The sequence below is a fragment of the Panulirus ornatus genome, chromosome 71, assembly GCF_036320965.1.
Source record: "Panulirus ornatus isolate Po-2019 chromosome 71, ASM3632096v1, whole genome shotgun sequence".
NCBI lineage: Eukaryota > Metazoa > Arthropoda > Malacostraca > Decapoda > Palinuridae > Panulirus > Panulirus ornatus.
The window spans coordinates 11,414,400-11,440,446 of record NC_092294.1 but is presented as its reverse complement, the minus strand read 5'-3'; the positions used below and the strand labels follow the sequence as shown (position 1 = coordinate 11,440,446).

Below are 26,047 nucleotides of genomic sequence, written 5' to 3'. Positions count from 1 at the left end.
CATCTACGCCTCATTGAAGGAAATCCCTCCACTAACATCCCTCCGTCACCAACATCCCTCCGTCACCAACATCCCCCACGCTAACATCTGATACGCGTTCTCCCTCTCCTCCTCCTCCTCCAGCGACCCCTACAGCGACGCCGCCTTCGTCGAGTTCAACGGCGACCGAGGCAGCCTGGGTGGGGGAGGCGGTTACAAGTTCAACGAGCACTTCCTCAGTTCCCACGCCTCCGGCAAGTGTGGTGAGTCCTGGTGGTGGTGGTGAGTCCTGGTGGTGGTGGTGAGTCCTGGAGATGATGGTGAGTCTAGTGAGTGCAGTGTGGTAGTGAGTCTAGCCACAGTTGTGAGTTAAACATGTTTGTGTACCATTAATGTTATGGTCTGTATGTTTTACAGCTTACGTCTACATTAGTAATGGTAAATAGAGCGAACAACAATAATTTTGGCACCTCCGTCATCCCTGATACAGAGGGTCGTCCATACGTTGTGGAATTTTCACAATAATGGACCTTTCAGGAGGAGGAGGATTCAACGTAGAGCTATTGCTTAATGGCGTACACACGAACAGTTTCCCCGAATCATCTAATAATAAATCTGTATTTCCCGTTATTACCCTGTAAAGGTGTGATTTCTTTATGAATATTATTGATTATGTTAACTGATATACAGTTTCTATATTAGAATACCCCAGAAGTACAAGAAGGATTGAAATGATTTTGTTTTGGCTCATATTTTCTTAACTGGCTGGTAGGGAGAAATGGCTGAATACATTTAGGACGAGAATAAGTGTCGCTTCGTGAAGTACTGCCCCATTACCGTTCCCCTAAGATCCCCCCCAAATTGTCTTCTGCATATGGAGACCCCATAACGTAACTCATTTACGAAAGGTTCTCATTTGACTGGTTTGTTTACCTCAGTGCGAACAGCTGTGTGTGGTTGTGGGAGGTGAGGGCGGGGCTGGCCGCATGTGTTACTTCTGTTGCCGGTCAGTATATTAACTGGATTAATATAACTTCCCTTGGCAACGGCAGGCGATAGATATTGTCTCTGCCTCGCCTATAGCTTTCTTTATAGTACTGCGAGCCTTAACGACGTCCTTCATGTTGTCAAAGATATATGGCACTCCTGAGAATGCCTTGTGTTACATATCCCAGGTTTCTGTGTATGTTTGAAATATAGATAATGGATATAGAAGTAAAGGGCTTGTAGGTCTGTAGGTATTGTGTTCAGAGTACATGGGGATGTTTGAAGTGTTCGTGGAGTACATTGTGAGTGTATGGAGATGGTGAAGTTAGAGGTTGGAGTTCATTTTTGGTGTATATGTAGTTAAGTGGCAGAATTTATATGGTAGTTGCGTGAACTGGGATAGGAGTGTGAGTGGAAGGTGTGTGTAGTGTGAGTAGAGGACGAGGAGGATACGTAGTCTGAGCACGAAGAGTGCGTATAGCGGTCGCGGAATTCAATTAGTGTGTGGGAAGACTACAGTGAATGTGATGGTACGTAAAGTAAACATAGAGTGCAAAGTGTTAGTGAGGAGTCCCCATAGTGTTTGTTATGGGTAGAGTGTCTGGAAAACTACGTAAATTGTGAGTTATAGTGCATATACAGTATTCCTGGAGGGTGTTGATTGCATGGAGAGTATTTGGAGTCTCTCGGTTTGTTGGGCTGAGTGAGTGGGTTTGAACGAGTGCTTCAGTTCACCTCGACCCGAAATAATTCACCCAGAACCATTGTCCACACGAACTTTATAGGATATTCAATGGAATATTTTTTTAAACAAATATACAGAAGCTGCTGTAGGGCAGAAAAACTTATAATGTGAACCCAATATTTATTTGACGTTAAAACAAGAGCCACTTACACTAATATTAGTTATTATGCCATTTATGGTATTCTTCACAATGGTAACAGTAACTCCAAGTTCCTTGTTGGTGTAGGCAAAACACAGTGTCTCCACCTCTGTCTTTTTATCATATATCTATACATCCATATATATATATATATATATTATTTGTATCTTCGTTTCTTCTCTCTTCGTCTGTGATCAGTGGCGACATCTTACAGCTGCAAGGTTCACGGGCCGTCTGGCTCGGCAGGTGTGTTGGAGGATACCTGCATCACTTGTGTCGCCTCATTTATAGCACATATTTGTGAGTACAACAGCTGGGTTCATCAGCAGGGTCTCCCCTTCCCAGATGGTTGATGACGTAGATGTGTAGCAACCAGCTGGATGTTGCTGAAGAGGTAGTTAGCTTTCTGCAGTACGGGAATAGACAGTCAGCTGTGCCTCAGTACAGGAGTAGTCTATCAGCTGTTTCTCAGTACAGCAATACAGTCAACTGTGCCCAACCTCGAAAGCCTCCAGCCAACTGTATCCTAATCCCTGGGCTTACAGTCAGCTATATTCCAGTATCTTGTCTTCCAAATACCCGCATCCTAGTCCATAGACTTCCAGTCAACGTATCCAGGCCCTTTTGCTTCCAATCAGCTGTATGCCAGTCAGTAGGCCTCCAGTCAGTGTATCCCAGTGCTGAAGCTTCAACATTGGCCCAGTTTGAAGGCTTCCAATTAGCTCCATTACACACGTGTGAGGTAGGAATTAGTTGCTGGACACGACACCAACAATCCCTGCTCTTTAGTAGGAAAGTTGAGATCGAGGCTTGGCCAGCTACACTAGTAGCAAAGGTGTTGCTCACACTCTCGACTCTCACTAGTAGTGTGATGGTTCTCACACTGATGTGTAGCGTGTATGTGAGATAACATATGTGTGATTTTAATGGTACATCTATTTCCTTGTATGTGTTGGTGCTGGACACAAGCTTCTGATGTATTTAGTGTTGTTTGTGTGGTACGTCCCACAGGTGGTGATTTCTTGGAATGTTTATTTACCAAAATCTTAACTGGAATGTTTTTTCTTCTTGTTCTTACCTGGCCAGGCTAGGCCGCTTAAGGGAGTTTTGCATCTTGTTCCTTTACATTCTTCTACCAGATAGTTTTTCTGAATCATTATCATCCTAAATAGTTCAGAGGAACACTGTTCCCTTCATGGTGTCAGCCTCTCCCAGAAGCTCTGACTTCAACCATTACTGTCTCGTTACTACAGTACACTGACACACACGGCACCTTACTGCGTCTTCCTCCCAGACCATACAGCAGACACAAGGTTCTTATGTCCTTCACTATTGTAAGACCAAGCGAGAGGGCTCGTCACAAGTACAGTAAGTACTATGATTTCTGTTTGCCTCACCATACCTTCGTAGAAGTCTCCAACTCACACCTCACAGGATCATGCTCTGCCCTTCTCTTTCTCTAAAGACCTTCGTAGAAGTCCTACTCATAACTCCCCACCAACTGAACCAGGTCAACGCACGGCCTCACTACCTTCTTTTCCCTCTCACCAGACCTAGGCGGGTGCCACCTGCATAGCCAGAGGACCTACTCGCCGGAGATCCAGAAGGCCATAGAGGGCGTCCAGTTCATCGCACAACACATCAAGGACGCAGACCGGGATAATGAGGTATGCAAGACCCTCCTGACGGAGGCGACCTACGGGTGATGTGGGAGAGGGACTAGAAGAGGGTGTTTGGCCGGTAGGTCCGACAGGATTCAGTCAGGGAGGAGGCGGGGTAGGTAGGGGTGAGTAACAGGAGTAGTATACCAGAGGTAGTAGTTAGAGAAGACCAGGATGTAAGAATATTAGCTTTAAAATCTACCAAGTCTTGTTAAGTCACACTTGGGCAGTCATTTAGATCAATCTTAACTTTGTCATTGTTCCCGTGTGCTTATAACGGGGTGTCTGAGGCTCTGCTTATAGCCAAAGCTTTTCAATAACTTTCTAAGGTTAGAAAATTTGAGTGTTTTTACTAAGGGAGCTTCAAAGTTTATTCTTATAGAAAATCTGAGATCTGTTTTTCAGAGGCACTTACTGTATTTGTTTATATACTGAGCCTCAAGGTTTGTGTGGTGTTAGACACAGCATGTCTCCGCTTGCACTCGATAGATATCAATGTGAGATTAGCTTGTTATCTGCTTTATTCAGAAAGATAATTACATCATGTTTCTTTGGGTTTCTGTACACCAGATAGCCATAGGTCGACATGAAGTCTGTTCAGCCCATCATCACAATCTGGCCAGTAATCATGTCACAGCTCTGTATCTATGATTTGCCAGTCTCTTTTCCTTCGTATTGACGTATAAACTTTGTTGTGTTTGAGAAAATGATGACGTGTTACCTGACAGATGAACGGGGAGCATATTACTCATCATCCTTGATTACCTTAAGACTAAAATACTACCAAAGGTAACTAAACTTCTGCTGATAGATTGATAAAGATGAATTTGATGATATGGTCGATAGATCAATAGAAAATTCAGAATAATTTTCACATAATAGTATATGACAGGATGAAACGATTATGAAAATACAGTATAGTCGAATTCAGAGTGAGTTAGGTGAAACTGACATAGTGAGTAAATCAATTCTTTAAGATATAATATTTGGATAGCTTCATGAGTATCCTAAGCCTCATGATGAGTAAATGAATACTGATGAACGAGTTACTGACAGACTCATTTGACTCACTCATCATAGCTGTGACTGGTTGCCTAGCTTATAGTATATTTTTGCTTGCCAAAACATGGCCTGCCAACACATGGTCTTCCAACACATAAGAAGATAAAGTTACCTGCCAACACATAGAAAGATGTTGTTGTCAAAATTGTTGTGAAAGCTTTCATTCATTGTGGACAACACCTGATACATGGAATGTAGATGCCAGCACTTGACCCGTCCAGTTTATATCCAGGATCTCACAAGCTGAACACTAATGCTCTTATGAGCTGAGCACACGTATTTAAGATTGCTCATCAAAACTCAGAGTTCTCACAAGTTCGGTTCATTACGACTTGATAAATGATTTCTTTTAACATGAGTATGAATATGTGGATTGGTGATTCCAGGCGATTTTAAACTCGATGACAAAAATTCTTTTTTGATTGCGTCAGAGGAAAGTAGTAATGTTTCATTTGTATGAAAAATAAAGCAACTAAACCTTTTGTTGTGAAGTCATTTTTGGTTACAAAATTACGTAAAGAATCTTAATTACCATAACACATACGGGACTTAACTTTTCCTGTAAGGCTCACAAGGAATCCGAAACTATCTGAGAATCCCATATGAGGGTATCCTGTCCTGCTGCTGTTATCAACTTGATAAATATTTATGTCATGTTGCGTCATATGTGAGGCTCACATACACATTACTAGAGAGGGATGAGTTCCTAGTAGACTTCGAACTTACTAGAAATGTTCTGTATTTGACGTCGACTGTAAAAGGTCTAGAAGATCTAAATCTTAGTGTGAGAAAGATGGATAAACAATTGATCTGTGTCACAGACAACGAATGAGACTTTTTTCATTGGTTTGATAGAATTCCACCGCTGAATAAACTGTCACTCACAGATCACCACTCTCATACTGTGAGGCAAGCGTTCGTGTGGCTATGTCTGCGTCATCAGAGTTCACAGACCTTCAACGACAAGTTAACAGGAAGGGTTTATAATGATCTGAGTGACTCCACACGTTCTCACAGGATTCGACACCTTCAGTGTTAAATGAATTTTGTTTATATCATAGAAATATCCCGCGCTTTTAGACGACTGGACATGAACTACGTTGGTTTGTGCAAAGTCATGATAACATGGACGACGAGGAGTTCCTGTGATAATGCTCACGAAGTGTCAATGTTGGTACCATTCCCAGTGCTACTGGCTGATGTAGATGGCCTCAGCTTGCTAGATGTAGGGATTTCTTGACTACTTTGGCATTAGCTATGTAGAACATCTCCTTAGTTGTTGGAGAGGAGGGAGGACACAGCCAGTGGAGGATAGGGGAAGGGGGCATATGCAAAAATGGTGCTTCAACTAACGTGAGAAAACGTTTCAATAATGAATAGATCATAGAGAAACGTTATCTTACGTTCTTTCTCAATTTTTTTTCCATGTGTAGATTGCTTGATGATTTATCTTCATGCTATTAACAATGGTTTTGCACATAGTCAAGAATTGGCTCATATAATTTAGAGTCGCATTTTCACGTTTACTGATTGAAAGTTAAGGAGCCACACGCATGCTGCTATGTTGTTTACTCTGGGAAGGTGTTTTTCTTCTGGAGTTCATAATGTAACGCTCATTTCAGTGTGTACAAACTTCTACAGACTATTTGCAATATGTTTTAGTTCACTAACTATGCTGGGTATGTTAAACAAAGCAGTAACATAATTCCAACTTTTGGCCCCCTTGTCAGAATGCTCAAATTGTTTCAATCACCAGATGCTCTGAGTTGATGTTGACAATCATATGAATATTTGCTGGAAGAAGTTAATACAATATGCATGTTATACCTGTGTTAATATATATATGATAATGATCTTCCATATTTTTAACACTGATCAAATGATAGAATTTACAGGATTATTGGACGGACTATCGTGGCAAGTCAACCTACATCGTTAAAATAACTTCAGATAAAGTTTTTCCTCATACTACAGCTTTCAACAACTTCTTCCCGTTTTCTTTTCATAGAAATAGGTTTGCGCCAGGGGGGAATATAACATGTATCCATGAACTATTGACATTATTGCTACTGAGTTGTCATTTTAGCTGCCTTCCACATTGTTTTTATTTCTCATTTCCAGGAGTGCGAAGATTGGAAATTTATAGCTATGGTCCTTGACCGGCTATTTCTCTATGTGTTTCTCCTTCTCAATATATTCGGGCTGGTCATCTTTTTCCGAGCCCCGTCCCTATATGACCAAAGACAACCAATAGATCAGTCCATATCAGAGATAGGCTTAATCCTGCAGCCACCCAGGAACTATACAAACGCGAGTCAACTTGATTAGTGTCCCCGACCGACCCCCGGCTCATCGCGTGTTCCGTTCCAGTAAGTTTTTGTTTTCCATAAATGCTCAAGAGATCCGGCTGGTTATGAGCCTTGGATGTGGAGGTCAAGAAGGCTCATTTTCTCTCTCTGTCTCTCTCTCTTGCTGGAGAGGAAAAGGAGCTTTATTGAGGGACTGCTTTTGGCTCAAAATCCGTGCGGTGATCTCCATAACATTTTCTTACATTCATTACTCTTATTATATCATCCGCTTTGGCGCACTTTCGTTGTGCTTTATAATAAACATTACAGTCCGAACTGAAACTAACTAAATCGAACGATCTTAAAAAAATTTAAAAATCATAAGAATGGATTTAGACGTTTTCGTTTTCCTTAGAAAACGCTTGCATTTTGTTATCTAGTTTAGAGCTCAGCACGCTGCCTGCATGGCCTGTGTTTACTGTTTAAAGATGTAGTTGTTTGTCTGTGTGTGTGTCGGTCAGTTTGTATGTCTGTCATGGGCTGTAAGCCTTGTTTAACCTCTCGAGCACGACGGTGTGAACCTTGGGCACGATGGCATGGCCCCTGACCACGACGGTTCGATCCTTTGGTATGATAACCTGGTCTTTGTCCTTACCCATTCAGGTCAAAGACCGCGTCATCATGCCCAAGGGTCGTGCCGTTACACGCAAGGGTCGTACTGTCGTGCTCAGGGGTCGTGTCGTCGTGCTTAAGGGTCATACCGTCGTGCTCAAGGGTTTAATCAACTTCCTATAGCATCAAAACCTGATAGCATTCGGTTTACATACAAGGCCTTGTCTTTTGATTAATTTTTAAGAAAAAAATAAGACGACCCTGAAGAGGTCATGCGAACCAACTGTTAATTCGTCCTCCATGTTCATAAATATTGGCAGCACCAGGCCGGAACACATGGTGGGCAAAGTTACCAGACCCACTTCACTTTATAAAACACCAATATCACACAGAAGTGCACGATATTGTTAAATAAATACTCAGTGTGTCAATAACGTCATTCTAAACAAACATGTTGGTGGTTCACGTGTTTGTAAGTGTTCTATGTAAGTAATCCAACGGTTCGCATGACTTTACCCCATAAGTGTGACTAAATAAGTGTCTTGGCAACACGGCTGACGCCTGAGCTGAGCTCCCCTTAAATAACCTAAGACTTAAAGTAACACTTTAGTTAATTCTTCAGAAGGTTGAAAATGGTGAAAAGTTGGCCTCGAGTCATTTAATTATCTAACTGGCGATTTAAAAGCCGATTTAACCGACGACATAACTGGATATATTGTTTGGTAACTACTGTATTTTCTCCTCACTTGAATGTAAGCATTGGATACTGTAGCATCTGTGCCAAACCTGAATGTACATGCTTTGTGAACTGCAGTTAAGTTGCAAACCTATGTTCTGTATATTCCTTTGTCGGGGCAGTAGAGAGTTGACTGCTTGAACCCACATTTGATGAGGAAGTTAAGCATTCTTATGAGAACGTTGTTTGAACTTTCCCTCGACAATATAAAGAAAAAGGGAGGTCTGTTGTGGGGTTTTATTCCCAGATATGAATCATTCGATGGTAATCCAACATAATTTAAAGGGTATAAAAACTCAGATGACTTGAATAAAACATTATACATTGGTAGCTTCCATCATCACAAGTGATGGAACATGAAGGACACGTGAATAATGCTTTGGGTTAATAGGCAAAGATTAACAGCGTCTGAAAATTAAATGGAACTCGCGAGTTTGTTATAAAGTTAAGTTTATTATGGATGAGTTAGTTTCCTGGGGGACAGTTGTACAACACATGTTAAGGTAATGTTGCATACTTGTCAAGATACTGTTACACACTTGTTTTGCACTGTTGAACACTTACCAAGGCACTGTTGGACACCTGTCAATTCACTGTTGCACATTTATCAAGGCACTGTTTGACACTTATCAATGCACTGTTGGACACTTAAGGCTGTGCTGCACACCTGTCAAGGCACTGCTGGACACCTGTTAAGGCACTGTTTCACATTTGACAAGGCACTGCTAGAAACTTATCAAGTGACAGCTAAACCTTGTCAAGGTACTGTTGCACACTTGCTGTTGAACTGTTATCAAGGCACTGTTGGACACCTGTTACGGCACTGTCGCACATTTGCTGCTGAACTTTCATCAAGGCACCATTGGACACTTAAGTTGCTGTTGCACATCTGTGAAGGCACTATTAGACAATTATGAAGGCACTGCTGGACACTTATCAAGGCAGTGCTGGACACTTGTCTTCTATCACATCCCTCGACTCCATGTACTCGACGGTGTGACCTTAAAGACGATGGATCGACCCTTAAGTATGATAGTTTGAGCTTTAACCTGACCATTAAGGGGTAGGTCAAAGGTCATACTACCATACCCTTCTCAAGAGTCGTAACGACGTCTTCAAGGGTTGTGTCGTTGCAATCAAGAGTCGTTACTAGAGTCGTTAGGTGAGAACCACACTATGACCCTTTGGTACAGTGGACTGACCTTTGACTTGACCCCTGTGAGTTAGGTCAAATGTCAAGCCATCAAACACATCGCCCTCAAGTTGGTCAGAAGATATTTTCAGATAGGATTTATTTCTTCCCTTTACAAGTTTACCCGAGACATTATGGTGTTTAACAGAGCTACACTCTCTATGTTATAACGTTCTTATAAGACTAGATAGTCCCGTAGCCCAGGGCCATATGGTACCTCTAATTCTATTTTAAGAGCTACTCTGTTTAATGAATTTCCTACGACAACGAAGTGATAATTGTATACTTCCTCTCTCTCTCTCTCTCTCTCTCTCTCTCTCTCTCTCTCTCTCTCTCTCTCTCTCTCTCTCTCTCTCTCTCTCTCTCTCTCTCTCTCTCTCTCTCTCTCACTTCACACAGAGACTTATTCCCTTTAATTAAATCATGAAAAGCAATTAACGTCGAAATAAGGCAGAGCAGGAAATCAATGGGGCTGCCAGTCGGTCAATGATTAGCAGCAATAATTAAGCAGCAGTCCGGAAAGTAGACGGATAATGTGCAACTTAAAGTGGCACGTGGCAACTCCTGATGAAGGGGTGGTGTTGCCACATAGTGGTCGAGTAATTATATTATAACCTACCTCTCCCAGGGTGGTAGGGGGACGATTATACTGGTCGTGATGGTGTCTGGTGATGTGTTTCCATCTGTGTATGTCTGTCTGTCTTTCTCGGAGATGGACTTGAGGGTTTTTGCTCAAGGGTCGTATGGTCGTACTCAAGGGTCGTATGGTCGTATTCAAGGGTCGTATGGTCGTACTCAAGGGTCGTATGGTCGTACTCAAAGGATACAACAAGGATATTCTACCCTGTCTGGTTGGGTCCTAGATTCCCTGTTCTCAACTGCTTTGTCGGGAATAAAACATGGAATGTGATGTATGATAGGCAGATAGATAAATAGATTAATAGATAGATTGATAGACAGATAAACAGACATATCAATAGCCAATTAGACAGTAAGACATATAGGTAGATAGATACATAGAATAGATAGATAGATAGGTAGCTATATATACAGACAGATAAATGGATAATGGAGAGAGAGAGAGAGAGAGAGAGAGAGAGAGAGAGAGAGAGAGAGAGAGAGAGAGAGAGAGAGAGAGAGAGAGAGAGAGAGAGATTAACTAAGTGATCACATAATCTGGATGAACAACGTATTGATTGCGTTATGACGTAACATCTCACATTTGAAGAACATGAAAGCAAACAAAGAACATACATTGAACAGCCACCTTCCTAGTCTCACTCCTTGTCTGGCTTTAGGAAATAGAAAACCACTCTGTCCTGGTGCTTCAAAACTGCCAATTAGACAGTCATCTCTCTTTGTGGTCACTTGTCCTTGACTGTCCTTGACTGTCCACTTCTGTCAGTAACAGTCTGTGACTGTGAGATACAGACCTTTTCAAGGGCAAACAGATAGACACACAGATGAATGGACGGGCAGATGAAGAGCGTCATCACCCCTCACCCCAGCACCATCATTCATCACCCCAGCGTCGTCATCACCCCAGCACCATCATTCATCACCCCAGCGTCGTCATCACCCCAGCACCATCATTCATCACCCCAGCGTCGTCATCACCCCAGCACCATCATTCATCACCCCAGCGTCATCACCCCAGCACCATCATTCATCACCCCAGCGTCGTCATCACCCCAGCACCATCATTCATCACCCCAGCGTCGTCGTCACCCCAGCACCATCATTCATCACCCCAGCGTCGTCATCACCCCAGCACCGTTCATCCCGGGGTAATCATACGGCATTGTTGTCCTCTGTGATTAAAACAACATCAGCCACACATTGTTCCCTATCAGGTGTGCTGTGGCCGGGTCGCGACGGTCCTCTAACCTACTCCCCCTCTCTCTCTCTTCCACTTCTCTCTCTCTCTCTCTCTCTCTCTCTCTCTCTCTCTCTCTCTCTCTCTCTCTCTCTCTCTCTCTCTCTCTCTCTCTCTCTCTCTCTCCACAATAATGGAAGTTTCCCCTCGAGGCAAAACCTTTATAGCAGGGGTGGGGGATGGGAGGTTTGACGGTGAGCTCTCGCCTTCCCTCCTCCCCTTCTCCAAGCGACCATCCCTTCAGCAGCGCCTCCGTCATTTCAAGCCTGTCCAGCGACAGATGGACAGACGAACGGACGTACTGTCTGACGGACACTGTGACTGTCAAGTGAGCCGTCACCTCAGAAACGAGGGATACGTCACTGTTGGACACCACATCTCACCACCAGCCAGACGACCCAGGTGGTTAGGTTGTTTGTGGTAGTCTTGGGAAGCGTACGATGTTAGTTGTGGTGGGGTGAAGTATCAGCTGTGGTGGTGTGTGTTGTGTTGGCTGTGGTAGTGTTTCGTAAAGTGAGGTGTTAGTGTGGTAGTGTATGGTGTTGGTGTGGTAGTGTGTGGTAGTATATGGTGTTGTTGTGGAAGTGTAAAGAATTGCTGTGGTGGTGTGAAGTGTTGCTGTGGTGGTGTGACGTGTTGCTGTGGTGGTGTGACGTGTTGCTGTGGTGGTGTGACGTGTTGCTGTGGTGGTGTGAAGTGTTGCTGTGGTGGTGTGACGTGTTGCTGTGGTGGTGTGACGTGTTGCTGTGGTGGTGTGAAGCGTTGGCTGTGGTGGTGTGACGTGTTGCTGTGGTGGTGTGACGTGTTGCTGTGGTGGTGTGACGTGTTGCTGTGGTGGTGTGAAGCGTTGGCTGTGGTAGCGTGTGTTGTCGCTACAGCAGCCTTAAGCTGTGCGGCAGTCATGTTGATGAATATTTACTGAATATTGAATATTTAATGTTTGTGAAGCTCTCTGTAGGACCGCTGGAGCCTTGGTCACATCTCTTATGTGGGAGAGTGTGGCTGTACTGGGTCACATCTCTCGTGTGGGGGAGTAACGTCACTGGGAGATATCCCAAACGAGGTCCCTCAGTGCTACAATGGCAGTCGGGAGTGTCCCAGTCCGTCCCAGCAGATGACAGGTTTCTTTTTCTCCAGATGGATGACCGTGCAGATGAGGGAGGAATATACTATCATGGAAATGTGATTGAGGGGGAGTGACACAGGAATAACCACCTACTGTGATTGCAGTAGGAGTCTCCGGGGAGGAGGTTTAGTGACGAAACTATTTTGTGTTTACTGATTCCAGTTATCACTAAATTACTGTAAAGCCCAGACTGAAAGTTATCGATAATTACTAACAGGTAACATGTTCCGCTGTTCTACAACTCTACAACGGAAGATGGGAATCTTATCATACGTTGTTGTTACATCAAGGGAAGTTGTGGGAGGAGCTGTAACGGGTATTGAAGGAGATTTTGATGTAACGAGGACTGAAGGTGGACAAGGGGCGTGGATAGGATAGAATAAGTTGGATTGATGTGGTGTATGGGGGGCGAGAATGGGACGTGATATTAGTGTGTAAACCATGACACATGAAGCGGTCGTGATGAACCATAGGGTCATCTGTGGTGTGGGCTTGACTGTGGGTGGTTAGGTTTGGTCTCGGTACATTATACGTGGCGGTGGTTGCTCAGTTCCTGATGATGCTACGCTAGAGAGGAAAAGACAGGCAGTCGTTATGATAATGATGATAATAATGATGATAATAATAATAATAATAATAATGATAATGATAATAATGAAATAATGATATTGATAATAATAATAATTGTTTTATTATAAGTCGTTTTTTGTTGTTGTTATTCTTATCCATCATAATGTCACTGCTATTGTTATTGTTATCATTATTATCATTATCATCATCTTTATGAATGTCATTATCATCATTACTCCAATTATCATTATCACTCATATGTTCACTGGCTCACAACCGAGGAGAGAACAGCAGTGCATTTTTTGCCTATAATCGCATTAATTTACAAATGTTTTATTCAACAGCTAAAACTAGAATGAATATGAAACACTGATTTTAGATGATTTAGTTTCAACCCAGAGCAAGCTGGGGGGACACACACACACACACACACACACACACAGACACACACAGACACACACAGACACACACACACACACACACACACACACACACACACAAACAAACAAACAAACAAACTAGGGTAATTATACAGATCGTGGATGGTTGTGTCGTTTGAGTCAACCAAGATCACAACAGGGGTGAATGTAGGTCATAACAGCCCACAACTACAACACAGTGCCTGTGAAACACACCCGCTAACATATAACCAGAGGAGGAGGAGGATATCCCCTGCGTGAAACAGATTAATGTACATAATTATCCCACGAATCTAGAGCTACATAATTCATGACTTTTGCTGCTCTCGCACGGCGTCCGGCAGTGTTCATGGCAATGCTGGGTTAACAAATTCCTCTGGTTGCTCGTGTAAAGCAAATCATCCCAGCGGCTCGCCAGCCTCGTCTCTGAGATTCCAAAACATAACGCATTCTCTGCCGACGCCAGACTCGTTTATTATCTCTAACTCAAACCTGGCAATTGTGGAGCATAGACTTGGTCATGTGGAGGTGTGAGGCGCTAGGTGTGGGAGGTCGTGGGGAAAGAAACCTTGACTATCGTCTATGTATCCCGTATTTTTATCACCTTCCTCATGAGGTCCGTCATTAATGGATCATTTACAGTATATCCTGAGGATTTAATCATGTCAAGATGTAAGAATTTGGAAGCCATTAAGCGGCAGTAAAAATCAGAGCAGTCTACGTTGCACTCACGGCTTAATTACCCTTTTTATGGGTTGCAGGTGGCAAGACTTGCCATCTCCGGGAAGGGGGCAGCTTGAACAACTTTGCGAAATTAGATCAAAAATTTTCAAACAATTTCGCAACAATTTGCTTCCTGTATGAGCCAGGCCAGGAACGTCCATAAATTCATTACAGAGACCGCGAAGGAATTTCTGGAGCGGCCAGGGAATTCCTGCACTTGTAAAAGATGGAAATAAAAAACATGGGAATCAAATTCCAGTGTGATGTTGAACCCGGCACCGTGGAACATGGTTCCTTCCTCCAACTCCCTCTCATCTCCCAGCCGACCCTCTCCTCCCCATCCCTATGCCCCCCACCTCTTCATTATACTCTCCATCACCTCTCATTTCCCCTCACTCATTCTCCACCAAAGATCTTGCCCTCCCTCACATTGAAATGAATTTGATTCCTCACGCATTACTCTTTCTTTCTCGCTCCTTCCGTCTGCTTTATTTCCCTCCCACAAGTCATCGTCTCGATCTACATATCTGCCACATCTCTCACTCCCCTCAGTCTCTTTCATATCTCTCTCATTCTCACTCTATCACCCTCCAACCCCCTCACACTTCATACCATACCGCTGGCCTGCCACCTCAGCCTGACCGTCGACTATTGTGTGCCTGATGTTTAGTGAAATCTGCTTCTCTTGTTGGTTTCTTGCTGTTGTCGTGTTCTCGTTCTCCAGGCAGTCGCTGCGGCAGTAACGGATCCTCTTCGTGCTCTCGTATTAAGGTAATCTCACCTCGACCCTCCATGGTAACTCCTGGGTCATGTGGATTGTGGACGAATTACATTCTATTTTGCAAAGAGGATGATGATTGTAATATATAAGCGTTATTCCTAGGATATCGGAAACTTATAAAAGATGATAGACATTCGTGTTAGATACTTGATTTACAATAAGAATTAGATAGAATTTACTGGAATTATTCGGTTTTCTGAAGTTTGTAATGTTTGAACAACATTTTTCATTTTTTCGAATGATCTTAGTGTTTTCCAGGAATGACTGCTGCTGGAATATACGTTCTATTAATGTTTATTCAGTCAAAGAAAAAGCTGTTAGATATTCTTACGTTACAGTATATTGCAACTAATTCTTAAAAAAGTGTGAACTGTCCTCTGTGAGAGCAAAGAAGCGAATTAACATTAGAGGATAGTAGAAGGATAGTAACAGACCTCAGCACTGAGGCAGAAGACTCTGAAGAAAATGGCGTTTGGGCTCGAAGTATGTCATGAAAACTTTTAGAGCAGTAATGGCTAGGGAGCCGAGCCCTCCCGTAGTCTGTGTGGCTCAACTTTTGGTGCAAGTTGTGCGAATTTTGACTGGCGAACCTTGAGAACTTCCTGAAGACTTCCCATTAAGAGTTGGCCTCGCAAAATCCGATGACGTATCGGAAGAAAATAGAATGCGGGTAACCATCTTAGATTTTCTAGATGACGTTGGTACTTGATACACACACCAGAGGAAGCTCTGGTCATTGACATAGGCTGGTGAGGCTTTACGTCATGATGTCTGACTGATAACAATGAAGAGAATAAGAATGATAATTTTGACTCCGATAATTATGATAATAATGATCGTATTAATGATATCAAAAGGAAAACAAAAAGAAGAAAGAAGAAAAAGAACTGGAAAACATAAACAGGAAGAGAAAAAGGAAAAGAAGAGGCACTATAAGAAGAAGGAAGAGAAGGAAGGAAGAAGATGGAGTAAGTTAAAGGAAATGCCTGGAACTTCCAGAGGTTCACATCTCTCTTGTTCCATGGAGTCTGGGTTACAATTTACAGGAATCGGGAACCATTTGGCTGGAATTTATGAAGATCAAGTCGCCACTAGATGGTGGAGAGAGAGAGAGAGAGAGAGAGAGAGAGAGAGAGAGAGAGAGAGAGAGAGAGAGAGAGAGAGAGAGAGAGAGTTTCCTTAGAGAGTAATGGAGACTTACTGGCAAATGACCCACCAATCAACTCAGAGCTCGGCAGGTCCCCATCATGAACAATGACCTCGGAAAGCTTTTCTAAACGATTCCCTTAAACATGATATACACCAACTGCTCTACTTCTCAGCCACCTCGCCAATTTAGTCATTATGACTTTAATGAGCTGAGGAGAGAGGTTTACAGCCGTGGTAATTGCAGTTTATTGCAACGATGGAAGTGGGATTTAAGCCTTCAGTGACAACAAGCAAAACTATTATTCACATGAATAGGATTCACACGTCGATGAGGCTAGAATTAATCTATATTGTTTTGAGAATCCACTTACGTATATTGATTAGATCAACCTGCATTGCTCTATAGGAAGTGGTGTGTCTATATTCTATGCAGCTATAGCCAGGATGAATAGAGCATCGTGTGTTCACAGTGTTACACACAGTGGTACACACAGTGGTACACACAGTGGTACACACAGGTGTTCACTCAAAAACTAGTTTATTTTTTCACGATGTATTTTTACTGGTCGTCTGGTGCAGTGGGTATGTCCGCTTCCAACACAAAGGGAATATATTTTACATATCATGCGTGTTATACTTTAGATATATTACAGTGATGTAGTTTGTTTCCTCTGATTACACGGGGAGAAATACAGCGCAAGAGAGAGAAAAAGAGAGTGAAAGAAAGAGAAATCATTTCTAGGAGCAAAGTGGAGGAAATAAAGTGAGAGCAAGTTAAATCTATAGTGTGTCAGGTCTGGAGGACAACGCAGTGCATACTGTTTGCCTCAGCTGACCAGAGGACACGGGGTCACAGACTGTGGCCTCCTGTGACTTATGGGAAATTGTTTAGTATCGGCAGGAGCTACGTGCTGCTCACTGGAGGAACCCCACCACTCGCTCAGGAGTGACAGATCCCCGCCAAAAATGGTTTATTATCGACAGCGAGGGACGTGGGGGCGGGCGGAGGAGGTATGCTGTGAGACTATGTGAAGAATTCAGGAGCGTCAAGGATTTCATGGGTCATATATACGTATCCCATTATTGCAGAATTATGTATTTGGTCGTTATAAATAGTGGGATTTTACGACTAAGATAATTGATGATAGATCAGCATATGCTGCTTAATGTAGGAATCCTAATTGGCTGAGAGGATCGCTGAGGAAGAAAATAAGGCCTTCCTTATTAGGAGGAACCATAGGGAAAGTTACAGAGGTCTTTAGGTCGGTGTTACTTATTATAAACTCGATTAATATGAAAAGTAGCTTCGTCCTTCCTCTTACGCCATTAATTTGTACCGATCGCTGATCCAAAAGGTTCGAGTTTAAAACTTTCTTTTTCTCGTACAAATGAGGGATTTTTTTTCTTTTTTTCGATCAATTTGGTTCCGTCTCTTTTGATTACCATATCGTTACTTGTCATAGAAGGGAGGAAAGTACCTCGGAAGACGTCCGGATGTTTCAAAGTCATATATGAGAAAGGTTATAACAGGTCATTTATAAAGCGGAAAAGCACAAAGTTAAGCTTATTCAGTTCAACTGAAATAACACCTTGCATCCCACTGTCTTGCCTCGTAACACCTTGCCACCCTTTACAATGCCTCATAATCCGATATGATCACACAAACATAACACCTTAATGAGTCCTGGGGATCGCAACGACGTTGCCTCACAAAGCCATACACCGAATCAGACAATTGTAGCGCTGCCTCCTGATCTGCGAGAGACAACAACGTCTCTTCGTGTAGCTGTAGGAAGGTAGAAACTGGGAGAGGAAGACTAGGATGGAGACTTTACCTGAGAAGTAAATAAAAGTCTGATATGTCTTGTCGCTGGTTGCTTCTCATTGGAATTCTAAGTAGTATTACGGACGGAATTTTCGGATTCTCGCAAGATGTATTTGCATATACGATCTGGAGCGACGTGCACTCTCTTGCTTAAGGTCATGTGTGTGTGTGTATGTGTGTGTGTGTGTGTGTGTGTGTGTGTGTGTGTGTGTGTGTGTGTGTGTGTGTGTGTGTGTGTGTGAAACAATGCCACGACAAACTGAAAAATCTAAATTCATCAAGTATGCGAGGAGTCCAGATGTGTCTCGCTTGTGAATTCTTTTCGCACATGATGGATAACGGAGGCTGAGTACATTCACAAGACTTAGACTACAAACACAGGATTACAGACGGTAAGGGAAGACCGTCAACAAACACTAAAGACTTCAGACCATAAACATTTTAAGTCACATTTCTTCACTTACCAAAACTCATCAACTGTGTTAGGATAGAAGTTAAAGGATAAACATCACAACACATTTTCTCAACACAAACTATGAGCATCAAACATTAATAAAAGCATACAGTGATGGGAAATACCATTACTGTGCAGTTTTGCTTCAGTATGGATTAGCATCAGACATAAAGCTGGAATGCATTTAATGTTTTCGTTTCTGAAATAGATGCAATATAAATTACTGTCACTGAGTTTTACCCCAGAAAGTAGAAACAGAACGAATGTTATTCATGTGAAGTACGGAGGGTAATGTAAGTACGGGTGGGCTGGGGTTCGAATCCCGATCCGCATGAGTGGTTCAGAGCAAACTCAGCAGTTTGTTCTCTCATTTGAGGTTGGTAGGAGACAGCGCTAAGCTCGGGGAAGATAAAATGTTGAACCTGTTCGTATTAACCACACAAGTCAGGAGGTGTGGGATGGGAGCCATGGTGTCCCAAGTGAATTTCAGACAGAAAACAAATGTCCCAGGTACTCTCACTCTACGTGACTATAGTGCAGTACAAGACATACACCTTTAGAGGTTATGAACTGAGTACAATGTTAAGAGTACAGACTCTACCGCCTACCTGACGATTTTTGCAAGCAAGAATTGAATTATATTCTCCATAGAAAATGAAATTCCCTAAGATATATAATCATATTATATTATCTCTGAAATTTTCACATGAAATTGTCGCCAACTGTTTATACGAGGCCTTCTTTTCACCATTATAAAATATCTGTAATTATATATCCATAAAACAACCCCTATATTATTTTCCCTCTAGTGTTAAGAGAGACTACTTATATTATGCTCAGTGTTACCAGTATAGATATCTGATGAAATATGATTCATGAATATATGTATACATATATATATATATCTATATATATAGCAGTAGCATAGGGTCTACTTTGGAAGATATGCAATGTTGTCTATTTCAATATTCATTCCTCTTTCAGTTTTTTCTTTCTCATCTGATGTTCTTAATTGGATTATTTTTGTGGCATTTTGTCATATTTGTCTTCTTTATACCGTGTTCTTCCTTGTTTACTACTACACACATTTGACTTTTCACAAGTTTCATGGATTTAAAGATTCAATAGTTGATAAGTTACTTTCTCTTATAAATAAAGTGTTTTTAGTAACTTTTGCTGTATCTACAGACAAACTACACTCCATTCCTTGTTGCAATTTCTTTCATGTTTGCTACACTGACACTAACGTCATCCCTTATATTTTTCTTTTTCTGCACCAGCCATCACCCCATGTTCTATAACTGATCTTCCCGTTCTCTCCAACACAGGTGATACAGGACTGGAAGTACGTGGCGATGGTCCTAGATCGACTGTTCCTGTGGGTGTTTACTATCGCCTGTGTGGTAGGAACATGTGGCATCATCTGCCAGGCTCCCTCCCTGTACGACACCCGCGCCCCTATCGATCAGTTGTACTCGGAGATCGGCACAGCCACCACCATCGACACTTCAAATCACTAAAGCAGACCATGTGTGTGTGTGTGTGTGTGTGTGTGTGTGTGTGTGTGTGTGTGTGTGTGTGTGTGTGTGTGTTTGTGTGTGTGTGTGTGCGTGTGTGTATGTGAATCTTCTTGCATATATCTTTTTCTATCTTACGATAGCTCTTACTCAAGGTCGGCTTTCTATATCTATATAGTGACTTGTGTTGATATAAGTACGTGTGGAGGTTTGATACAGAGGCGGTTTAAAACCGCTGTTACGTCTTGGATGAGGGTTGGTTGCAATCGACAACTCTATATAGATGTATGTCTCTCGGTCGCTTTCCTTACTTATGATAAGAAATTCAAAGGAATCCCTTAGATTAGGTCCCAGCGGATAGGCTTTGGTTTGAGAATTTTCTTTGGTTTAGTGACTCACTAGTTAATGGTTTGACTGGTTCTCTGATATTGATTAGTATTGTAAGGTTTTTTGTTATTAATTCGTTGTAGAGACAGTCATTAGGTGAATACTTGCATCAATTATATAAATAAGAAATAACGTTTTGCTACGTCGAAAGAACGCTTATGAAACTACAGACTTATGTCTCAAAAATGTTACACTTTTTCCTCTCTCTCTCTCTCTCTCTCTCTCTCTCTCTCTCTCTCTCTCTCTCTCTCTCTCTCTCTCTCTCTCTATCTATCTCTCTCATGCTCGCTCACTTTTATGGGGGTTGCGTGCGTATGTGTATATGTGAATGAATGAAGATGCAATTATCCACTGGTACTAAGAGAGATTTTTGTCATTTCTATGGTTCTATACTAATTTCTTGAGAGAACTGTCAACGCTTGACATCATCACACAGGTTTCAGAAACAAAATGATTGTGATCAAGTCACCCTGCACACTTCTTTCTTTCATGGTGGACAAATTCAAAGACTCTAACCGTTCTCTGTAACTGATTTATCTTAATTAAGGAAACATCTTTGCTGCATTCTTCTAGACCTTCTCTATTAGTTCATTGTGCTCATTTAAGTGCTTTATTAGTATGTGTGTGTGTGTGTGTGTGTGTGTGTGTGTGTGTGTGTGTGTGTGTGTGTGTGTGTGTGTGTGTGTTTTATGTAAATTTACACATGCTGTAGACGCTTTTCATGCCTCTGTGTGAAGGTGTTAGTATATGTGGGCGCAGGATTGCAGGAATTATGGCATCAAACTTGACGTTAGTTGATTGGAATCATAGAAGTTGATCTGTGATCAAACAGATTAATCAAGATGCATTTGCAGTTGTCGTTATCATGGGGCGTTACCAACCAGGTCGTGAGGTTATACCGTCAAATCAACCTCTTGCGTACGACCCTTGAAAATGGTGGTACGACCCTTGAACAAGACAATACGACTTAATGAGTATCACGACTTGGTTTTTGACCTAGCGTCTGGGGTCTTAAGTGTTAGGTCAAAGGCCAGGCCATCATTCTCAAGGGCCGCAAGGTCGTGTTCAAAGGTCGTTACGTCGTGATCAAGAGGCTACATATAGTCTTTCTTATTTCTAAACCGATGGCACCTATTATGTCTAGTCTCGAGGTTAATCCTTGCTGATGTTATCAACAGCTTCATATCTGTTGAATAACAAGTTAAGTCAGTATCTTTATAAGATGATAGCATGAGGGGTGATGGTTTGAAGGCTAGCGCAACCCCAGCGTACTGGCAGGGTAAGCGCTGATGCCCGTTCAACCGTGCGTTTTGGTCGTGACTGCCAGGGGGGTTAGTGACCACTCCAGCCTCCGATGTAGCTGTGATCAATACAGTGAAAGGACGCCCCACGCCAGTGTGTCCGTGATAATGTCAGTGGCCCAGGCTATTGAAGGAGATGCGTTCGTTAAGTGGCTGTTGTTCTGTGATGGTTATCATCAATTTCTATCATCCAGAGTTCGTTACCTCAGCACATGATCAATAATAATCATTCCACAAGTTGAAAACCATATGATTAAAAATAACGTCAACAAGATGGTGCTTACAAGGTCAGGAACGTAAAACCTACAGTACTGTCTGTCTGTGAAGGTTGAACTTTGAATTATTGCTTTAATGATACGGTCCATTTTACAGCTGGGAGTATGGAAGCAAAGTAAACAATCCGGAATGTTGACTTTATTCTTGTGACGTGTTTCAACCTTACAGTGTCTCTTAGAAGAGTAATTGTTCTGAACATTATTCGTCTGAGGAAAACTGTTGGGTTGCAACAAGTGTCAAGAGTAAAATTCGCTTCTTTTGCTTGTGTTTCCTTCGCTACCGTACTCCCTTTGCATTATGAATCAACATGTTTACACTGCCCTACGAGCAGTTTAGAGGTTTAGAGAAATAAAAATCTAGCTTCTGTAGAGTGGTCTAGATCGGCGAGAACTTGGCGTTAAAACTGAGGCTAATGATGGGAATCTGGGCTGAAGTGGTATAGTTTCAAAAGGTTCACAAATTAAAAACTTTAACTGTTCAAATGTTATTGACGATGTGAACGTTTAAAGGATGTTTACTTCCACAAACGTTTTATATGATCCAGTAGGACTTGCCGTGTGGACTCAGTGTGGAGGGGTCACGTCGTCTGCTCAAGTGTCATGTAAGATTCTTACGAGGCTGAACCACTAACACCCTCCTGAGCAGTTACCCAAACCGTCCTCCCCTTATGTGATGCAACCCACTGACTCTCCCCTCACACACACACACAGACACACACACACACAGACACACACACAGACACACACACACACACACACACACACACACACACAGACACACACACACACACATGAAATCACTTCGTAGGAACACCCGGTTTCAGTTCATGTATTATCCGGACATACTCAAAACAGAGCCCACACCTAAGTACCCCTAACGCGGATGTATATTACTTGTTTCACTTTCACATGCCTCGCTGGGGAGATGGTAGACAGCCTTGAGAAATCAGTCGGAAGAAAAAAGTTGCGTCAGGACAAAATTTCTATCATATCAGAGCCCTCCACTTCCCAGCAAGCAAGATAAAGTAACGTTTAATGTAGACGTAAAAATGTTTGATCTTATCACCACGAAGGCCGAGACTGTGGAGCAGCGCCCAGCGGTAGGTCACTTTATCTTGCGTCTCAACAACTTGATAAGGTTTAGAACCTGGCCTTAGGTAGCGATTGCTCTTGTGTGACACGAATCACTATTCAGATATGAAGGAGAACTTGATGACTGAATGAATCTCATGGTTCCTGCGTCTCGTGTGTTGCATGGTGTTGACTGTGTGTTGCAGGGTGTTGACTGTGTGTTGCAGGTGTGCTGAGGGGACATAGGAGGGGGGGGGGCACTTTTGTTGTCTTCTTGTTGATGCTTTCCTATGGTGTAGATACTCTCTCTCTCTCTCTCTCTCTCTCTCTCTCTCTCTCTCTCTCTCTCTCTCTCTCTCTCTCTCTCTCTCTCTCTCTCTCTCTCTCTCTCTCTCTCTCTCTCTCTCTCTCTCTCTCTCTCTCTCTCTCTCTCTCTCTTTATCTACTTATCTCAAATTCTATCTTAAGCTAAGCGTAAGATAAGTATTTGGTTATTTATACTGGTTGTTCATATACACACATATATCTATTTTTGGGGAAGTATTTCCTTTGAGATGACAAATATTTCCCAAGAATTGCCGACAATTGCTTAATAGTTAGTGGTTCACTAGAGGTTCAGGAACGGCTCGGACCGCCTCCTGAACAAGGCTTTTAATATTGGTTTATGATTTTGTTACCAGGCTTTCAGACTTCGGGGCTGTTGCAGTAAGGGTGTATTTTATTGGTTTGTTTATGTGAAAACCCGCTCTTATTGCCGTAGCTTCGAACCCTGAATTTTAGGTACTGGTTTACAAAGGACATTTGACGAACTTAGCGTCTTTGACATGATCGAATCCACGGGTCATACGTGATTGGAGCTACGTTAGCAGTGTTGATTCTTTATAACGAACTCTTGGAACATGAATAAGGCTTGAACAACGATAGGTGTTTAGTGATGTGTTAAGAAATTACTTTTACCTTATAGATAGAGTTCGTTCCTGAAAATGTAATCAAACTGTATACTAAAAGCTCTTCAGTGTAAGGAAGTTTATCTGTTTATACATCTGACAAGTAAACTGTCTACCATATTGAATCAAAATCTGTGCCAAGGATGAGTCAAACCGCGAACAGTCTTCCTCCAGTCCCGAATATTTTGCTCACACGTTTAGTTCAGAGCACTAAACAATTTAGGAAATATGTGAAGCACTTTGAGATATTTTTACTCCTATTAGACCACCTGTCCGGACCAGCAAGCTGGTCACAGTAGCAGGTCAAGTGACGAGAAACTCCAGGCAGCTGCGACAGGTCAGGCATCACCCACCATCCATTTTCTAAAGTTTTCCCATATATGGAATTCACGTTGTTGAAAGCGTGAAAACAAAATTGGATTAATTTCTGGAATTTTGTTTTCATTCTTTTCACATTTCCTTAAGAAATGTATTTGGAATCACAATCTTTACGTCTTACTTTCTAATATTCTGTATGTTCAAAAGTTTCAAATAATGCTGTTAAGATTTGAAATTTAATTTTTCTAATGTTTATCCCTGATATTCTGATGTCCAGACCTCCTCCCGATGCTCAAATGTTTCTCCCTAAAGTTCACATCCGACTCTCTTGAGATAACATCTGACATCCTGTCTTGTATATGTGACATCCTGGATCTCGGAGCTCACTCCCAGCTCACCCTACCTTTAACCCGAATCGTCCTCAACACTTAACTGTACGTGTGTGTTCATTAAGTCAGGTGTTGAAGACGAGTCAGGTTTTGGAAATGTCATTTACGCAGTTGAAGACGAGTCAGGCCGTAACAGTTTTGATGTAGAGGATGCCAGGTCAGGTGTACAAAACAAAGGAGATAATCTCTGAGCCTCAAGATGTCATATTGGAGAGGCGGATAGCGGAATCTAGGCTTCGTAGACTCGTATGTGAACTGAAGGGAGCATTGAAAAGTTGTCTTAGCATCAGAATGTATTATACTTTTTATTATACTTTGTCGATGTCTCCCGCGTTAGCGAGGTAGCGCTTCTGTTTCCCGTTTTAAAAAGTTAAAATACAAGGAGGGAAGGGTTTCTAGCCCCCAGCTCCCGTCCCTTTTAGTCGCCTTCTATGTATGACACGCGGGGAACGCGTTTAAAGTATTCTTTGTACCTTATCCCCAGGGATATATATATCCCCGCTTCACATTTCAGTTATCTATATTACAGATCCCCATATTCCTAAAAAGAAAGAAAAAAAGACACAGACCACACATGTAATAACCATAATGATTCGACAAGTACAAACCTGCCATCATTCTAACCGAATCCTCAACTCCTCTTCATCATACATAGACCGACCCATCAGACACTTCACCATCCAAACATGTTCGAGCTATGCTTCCACATCTGCATGCTTGACATGACCCATCTCTACACCATTTCAAAAATCGAATCAGTGTATCATAAGACGCCTCGTGCTCAAGATACAACAGCCATGCAGAAGACAACAGGAACTCCTCAGGTATCCTGTGTTCACTCCACACACACACATACACACACACACACACATATATATATATATATATATATATATATATATATATATATATATATATATATATATATATATATATATATATATATATATATATATATATATGTGTGTGTGTGTGTGTGTGTGTGTGTGTGTGTGTGTGTTTGTGTTAGCTCATCTATTTATTTATTCATCTGTTCATCAATCTGTGTTGTAAATACCTATTTGTAATCACTTATTTGTGCTGTTCAGTGAGGGAGTATTACACCCGTGGGACCCCTTCTCTTGACCATTGTTGTCGGTGGGTATACAGAGATACAAGTCGCCGAGCTGAACCTGCCTAGACATCCCATTTATGGAACTGTTCGTTTTCCAGACATTTAGTCAGCAGCTTCAGCAAGAGGGAAGGCTCCTCTGTTTCTCGTCCCTTCACCTTCGCAGCGTGGAATTAATCTAAGAAAAAAAAAACACCCTAGTCTAAATTCCCTACGTCCACTGTTTTCACTCTTCTGGTGAAAGAAATCCTTCCTTGTGTCACCCTGTAGTGTCGTCACCCCTAACATGGAAAGTTTATTCAGTGTTATTGATGTATATATTATATTTGTACTGACACTGCAATAAATTATCGTCAGTCTTAACCCTATAGTGTGTTTCATATCCTGTTGATTTATCTTGTGTTGCT

At 42.1% G+C, this 26,047-nt stretch overlaps 1 protein-coding gene across 1 annotated transcript in view; it reads left to right on the top strand.

The window, feature by feature from the left end:
• The window catches only part of LOC139747961 (acetylcholine receptor subunit beta-like 2), a 240,686-nt gene extending 214,678 nt beyond the window's left edge, over positions 1-26,008 (top strand). Inside the window, 3 exon segments of the mRNA XM_071660469.1 lie at positions 124-242; positions 3,402-3,517; positions 19,653-26,008. Of these exon segments, the coding sequence (XP_071516570.1) occupies positions 124-242; positions 3,402-3,517; positions 19,653-19,844 (427 nt within the window). The 3' untranslated portion in view covers positions 19,845-26,008.
• Positions 26,009-26,047: the final 39 nt, after the last annotated feature.